Below are 6,570 nucleotides of genomic sequence, written 5' to 3' on the forward strand. Positions count from 1 at the left end.
ATATATATATATATATATATATATATATATATATATATATAATGTATGTAAATGTAAGTGTGCACTGAAATATCTCGTTTGGTAAACTAGACAGAGTTGAAGAGAAAACAAGAAAGGTCTTTAAAAGATATTTATTCTAAAAAGTCCAAAACTTGAAAGAAAGCAATAAGAATTAAAACTAGAGGATTTAATGTGGGAAATGATCGAAGATTGACACAATGAAAGCGTCAAAGCAGAGGTGTGTGTAAATTTTGTAGCTAGTGTTGACAATAGTAGTCGAGTTAGTTTACAGGTTCTTTGACTCAAGACGGAGGAGGAGAGAGAAAAAAAACAGTAATTTCTTCAATACTTACCACAAAAACGAAGTTGAATGCAAAAAGCAAATATTTTATACATTTCATTCCAGCTTCTACCATCCTGATAAGTTTGTACGGTCACCTTTCAAATAAAATTTATAAATAATCTAAGTCCCTTTTTGTTTTCGGGAGGACTCACTTTATCACTAATGACAACAAAGCACTAAGAATGCTAGAACAGCGTGACCACGCTTTATATAGATTTAGTGTCATTGTATCCCTCCGCATAAACCTTCCGCCATAGAACGAACTACTTTATAAGAAAGATGTTCTTTGATCAGCTTTTGTATATTTTATCGATCTACTTTTATTTTTCTGGTAAATTAATTATAAATTATATCGATCAAAGAGTATCTTAGTAATTTATTTATTAAAAATATCGGAAAGATAAGTTTTTTTCAATTTCGAGAATATGACAATTAATTCTTGAATTAATAAGTACTTTGGTTCAAAGAAATTTAGTCATTCTAAAAATATGGATAAACATATGAGACAAAACTCTTGATAATCCATTTATTTGGATGTCCTTTCTCGACAAAGTATCATCTATGGATTAACTATTTGTCGTTTTACAGAAGGATTTTTACTTAACGGTTTATTACTGATTACAACGTCGGACAAAAAAAAAATACCTACAATATTTAGTTGCAGCCCTGTATGATCTGAGTTCAAATCCCGCTGAAGTCTAAACTTTGTTTTTCATACATTTGGGATCGATAAAATAAACAACAGGCCAAATAATATGAAATTTTGTATATTAAATAGATTCTTGTGTCAAACGAATTTGACAATTGATAGTCAAATAAAAACGAAATTTGGCAGGGAGAATGAGGAATCTACAACCTCCAAGAGAAAAATGTTATCAACAATAAATTAGGTCGAACTATTCTTTCCATTCTTTTTTCCTTCATTGTTTTTTATCCATTTATTCAGACAGAAAAAAAAAATAAGGAAGAAAAAACAACGAACTACAAAGCTGACCTAATTCTATTTTATCAACTATTTTTGGTTGTTTATTCTTTTTTCTTTATGTGTTTCGTCTTTCCTCTTTCATTTGTTTCAGTCATCGGATTGTGGCCATGCTGGGGCACTTCCCTGAAAGGTTTGGACAAACAAATCGATTGTCTGGTACTTATTCTGTCAGACTCTTTTGTCGTACTATTAAGTTACAGGGACATCAAAAAACGAACACTGGTTGTCAAGCAGTGATGGGGGACAAACACACACATATACACACATACATACATGACAGGCTTCCACACAGTTTCCATCTACCAAATTCTCTAATAGGGCATTGGTTGGCCCAGGGTTTTAGTAGAAGACATTTGCCTAATGTTCAATGCAGTGGGACTGAACCTAAAACCACATGGTTACAAAGAAAACTTCTTAACTACACAGCCATCTCTGCTGTGGGTTCTAATTTAGGTGAAAAAAACCCAACAATTTTGACAGGAAAGGATTAATCGGTACCATCAGCCACTGTACTCAACTGATACTTTATTTTATTAATCCTGGAAGGGCAAAAGACAAAAAGTTGACCTCAGCAGGATTTGAACTCAGGACACAAAAGATCTGGTACAGTGACATCAATGCATGTCTTCTGATGTCCTAACTTTGTGTTTAAATATGAGGGGACACTAAAAAGTTCCTGGCTTTGGGTAAAAGAAAATACAGGAGGATCAGTTAATTATGACCTTATTCAACATGTCCCCCTCTCAAATTCATACTTTCATTGCAACAGTCCTTCAGTTTTTCTAAGCCCTGTAAAAGAACTCAGAAGGTTGGGCCTTGAACCAGGCCTTTTGTGATACCCCTTAAAGCCAGGAACTTTTCAGCACCCGCCCCCACATCCATAATAAACATATAGGCAGGTTTATGCAGAGGTGTAAGGAGGTTTAAGTAAGCCAGATGGGCCAAGTTTATGATTTTGAAAGACCCTTCTTCCACCTGTTTGACCATGGGTGACTCCTTTGGTTATGCACTAACATATTTTATATAATTATAAGCACCATTCGAGCGTGGTAGATGCCAGTGCCACCTGACTGGCTCCTGTGCTGGTGGCCCATAAAAAGCACTATTCAAGTGTGGTCGATGCCAGTGCTGGCAGCATGTATAAAGCACCATTCGAGCATAGTTGATACTGGTACCGCCTGACTGGCCCCCATGCTGGTGGCACATAAAAAGCACCCACTACACTCTCAGAGTGGTTGAAGCATACATTTCATATTTGGCTTAATCCTACTTTCAACTTCTATATCTTCTATCTGGCCTAATCCTATATTCCACATCTAGACTGAGCCTACATTTCACAATTTTTTTTTTTTTTTTTTTTTTTTTTGCCAAACCAGGTACTGATTCTATTGGTCTCTTTTTCTGAACCACGAAGTTACAGGGATGTAAACACACCAACACCAGTTATCAAGTGGTGGTGGTGATGGGAAACACAGACACATACATACAAACACACACATCTCTTTACTCTTTTACTCTTTTACTGGTCTCAGTCATTTGACTGTGGCCATGCTGGAGCACTGCCTTTAGTCGAGAAAATCGACCCCAGGACTTATTCTTTGTAAGCCTAGTACTTATTCTATCGGTCTCTTTTTGCCAAACCGCTAAGTTACAGGGACGTAAACACACCAGCATCGGTCGTCAAGCGATGTTGGGGGGACAAACACAGACACACAAACACACACACACATATATATATATACATATATACAATGGGCTTCTTTCAGTTTCCGTCTACCAAATCCACTCACAAGGCTTTGGTCGGCCCGAGGCTATAGTAGAAGACACTAACCCAAGGTGCCACGCAGTGGGACTGAACCTGGAACCATGTGGTTGGTGAGCAAGCTACTTACCACACAGCCACTCCTGTGCCTTTTTTTTTTTTTTTTTGCCAAACCAGGTACTTATTCTATTGGTTTCTTTTTCTGAACCACTAAATTACAGGGATGTAAACACACCAACACCAATTATCAAGTAGTGGTGGTGGTGGTGGTGATGGGAAACACAGACACATACATACAAACACACACATATACATATATATAAACATATATTCATATATATACGAGGGACTTCTTTCAGTTTCAGTCTACCAAATCCATTCACAAGGCTTTGGTTGGCCCGAGGCCCTAGTAAAAGACACTTGCCCAAGGTGCTACAAAGTGGGACTGAACCTGGAACCACGTGGTTGAGAAGCAAGCTTCTTACCACACAACCACCAGTTTAATCATGAATAGAAAAGCCAGGTATTTTCAGTAAACACCTTAATTTCTTCATATCTTATCATTGAACGAAATTGCATCAGCTGCTGCTGCTGCTGCTGTTGTTGTTGTTGTTGTTGTAGTTTTTGTTGTTGTTGTTGTTGTTGTTGTTGTTGTTGTTGTTGTTGTTGTTATTGATGTTGTTGTTGTTGTTGCCACAGCAGCTGTTGTTGTTGCTGACGTTGCTGTTGTAGCTATTGTTACTACTGTTACCGCTGCTAATCCTATTCATGTCATTGTTCTGGCTGTTGTTTTTGTGGTTGTTGTTGTTGCTACGGCTATCATTACTGTTGCTCTTGTTTTTATTGTCATTGAAGCTGTTGTTCTCGTTGTTGCTGCTATTTTCACTGCTTGCAGGCGTAGCTGTGTAGTAAGAAGCTTGCTTCCCAACTTCGTGGTTCCAGGTTCAGTCCCACAGCATGGCACCTTGGGCAAGTGTCTTCGACTATAGCCCCCAAGCCTACCAAACCCTTGGAAGTGGATCTAGGAGACAGAAACTGAAAGAAGCATTATTGTGTGTGTGTGTGTGTGTGTGTGTGTGTGGTATATGTGTGTGTTATGTGTGTGTGTGTACGTGAGTGTGTGTGTGTGTGTATGTGTTTGTATGTATGTGTGTGTTCGCACGTGTGTGTGTGTGTATGTGTTTGTGTGTATGTGTGTGTTTGTGTGTGTGTGTGAGTGTGTGTGTGTCTCTGTGTGTGTGTGTGTGTGTTACTGTCTCCTTGCCCTTGCATTGCATGATAGCTGTAGGCAGGTGTCACCACAAATGGTGTCCTTCATTTCCAATCTTCTGTGAATGCATGTCTGACCCTGGGTAAATTATTACCTTACTTGGAAACAAGTGAGTGTCATTGTTCTTAGATGTTGCTGGGAGCATGAGGTGGTCTGAATTACAGCAAATCAAGAGAATGCACACACATAATATATATACACACATATTCCCATTTTGTGAATAATCATAGCACATAAGCAAGCAATACTGTATCTGTTGGAATGTCATTAACTGTAAAACCACATGGTGATCTGTCTTTTAGCTTTTCCATTTTGTCTGCTGGGACCATGTAAGTGAAAATCAAAATCCCTAGCTGTTGACCAGAGAGGGAGCTTGTCTTCTCAACCAATCCACTGCTATGGGTCCTGCTGGATGATGGACTCTGGTGATGATATTATTCCATGCTTTCCAATGTATGGCACAAGCCTTAATATGCTCAAGGTTGAGGTACTGCAAAATCAGGTCTTCCTCAATTTTTTTCACCCATATCTTCTTTGGTGTGCTGTGCTGGATTCTCCAGTGCGTGGGTCACTAGTGTCCTAAAAGTTGGTGTGATAGTTTTCTTGCAGATGTGGCCAAATAACTGCAGTCTGGCACTGCCAGACTTGGTCTTCAATGGCCAGCTGCTGCTGTCATTGTTCTTAGATGTTGCTGGGACCATGAGGTGGTCTGAATTACAGCAAATCAAGAGAATGCACACACATAATATATATACACACATATTCCCATTTTGTGAATAATCATAGCACATAAGCAAGCAATACTGTATCTGTTGGAATGTCATTAACTGTAAAACCACGTGGTGATCTGTCTTTTAGCTTTTAGCTTTTAGCTTTTACTTGTTTCAGTCATCAGAATATGGCCATGCTGGAGCACCACCTTGAAGAATTTTTAGTCGAATGAATCAATCCAAGTTTTTACTTTTTAAGCCAGTTACTTATTCTATTGGTCTGACCATTGAAGACCAAGTCTGGCAGTGCCAGGCTACAGTTATTTGGCCACATCTGCAAGATGAGCACCAGAAGATTACCACACCAACTCTTGAGGCACTAGTGACCCATGCACTGAACAATGCACCGATGCTGGTGTGTTTACGTCCCCGTAACTTAGCAGTTTGGCAAAAAGTGACCGATAGAATAAGTACTAGGCTTATAAAGAATAAGTCCTGGGGTCGATTTTCTCGAATAAAGGCGGTGCTCCAGCATGGGCGCAGTCAAATGACTGAAAGAAGTAAAGAGTAAAAGAGTATATATCTACATGTGGCTGTTGCCAGTACCGCCTGACTGGCCTTCGTGTGGGTGACACGTAAAAGCACCCACTACACTTTCTGAATGGTTGGCGTTAGGAAGGGCATCCAGCTGTAGAAACTCTGCCAAATCAGATTGGAGCCTGGTGTTGCCGTCCGGTTTCACCAGTCCTCAGTCAAATCGTCCAACCCATGCTAGCATGGAAAGCGGATGTTAAACGATGATGATGATGATGACTCCTTCTGTCTGGAAGCACTTCTTATTGACACTCACACCTCATTCTTAACCACTGTCTCATGCATACTACAGAATATTCCCACATATATATATATTATTTTTGGCCACTCCCTACATTCACATCAATGTTCCTCTGACCTCCTCTAACCCTATTACTATTTCCCCTCCCTCACACAAACATTATTGCAACCTTCTCTCATCCACTTCCCTTGTCTTCTCCCTCTCTCTCATTCTTCCCCCTTTCCACAGATTCATTATTATTCTCTTCTTCTTCATCTTTTCTGTACTCATCATCTCTCCTCTCAGCCACTTTTATTGACATTCGTCCCTCAAAATTATTGCCTTACTTTTCCCTCCACCACGTTTCATATTAACCATCAACTACCCTTCCACCCTCACTCTTTTACTCTTTTACTTTTTTACTTGTTTCAGTCATTTGATTGCGGCCATGCTGGAGCACCGCCTTTAGTCGAGCAAATCGACCCCACGACTTATTCTTTGGATGCCTAGTACTTATTCTATCGGTCTCTTTTGCCGAACCGCTAAGTTACGGGGACTTAAACACACCACCATCGGTTGTCAAGCGATGTTGGGGGGACAAACGCAGACACACAAACATATACACACATATACATATATATACATATATACGACAGGCTTCTTTCAGTTTCCGTCTACCAAATCCA

General features: G+C 39.5%; 1 protein-coding gene across 1 annotated transcript in view; it reads right to left on the reverse strand.

The window, feature by feature from the left end:
- LOC106881767 (CD63 antigen) overlaps positions 1–530 on the reverse strand; it is a 28,942-nt gene extending 28,412 nt beyond the window's left edge. The window contains exon 1 of the mRNA XM_052975318.1: positions 354–530. Within this exon, the coding sequence (XP_052831278.1) occupies positions 354–416 (63 nt within the window). The 5' untranslated portion in view covers positions 417–530. The remainder of the gene's footprint in view (positions 1–353) is intronic.
- Positions 531–6,570: the final 6,040 nt, after the last annotated feature.

Source organism: Octopus bimaculoides, chromosome 21 (assembly GCF_001194135.2).
Source record: "Octopus bimaculoides isolate UCB-OBI-ISO-001 chromosome 21, ASM119413v2, whole genome shotgun sequence".
Lineage (NCBI taxonomy): Eukaryota > Metazoa > Mollusca > Cephalopoda > Octopoda > Octopodidae > Octopus > Octopus bimaculoides.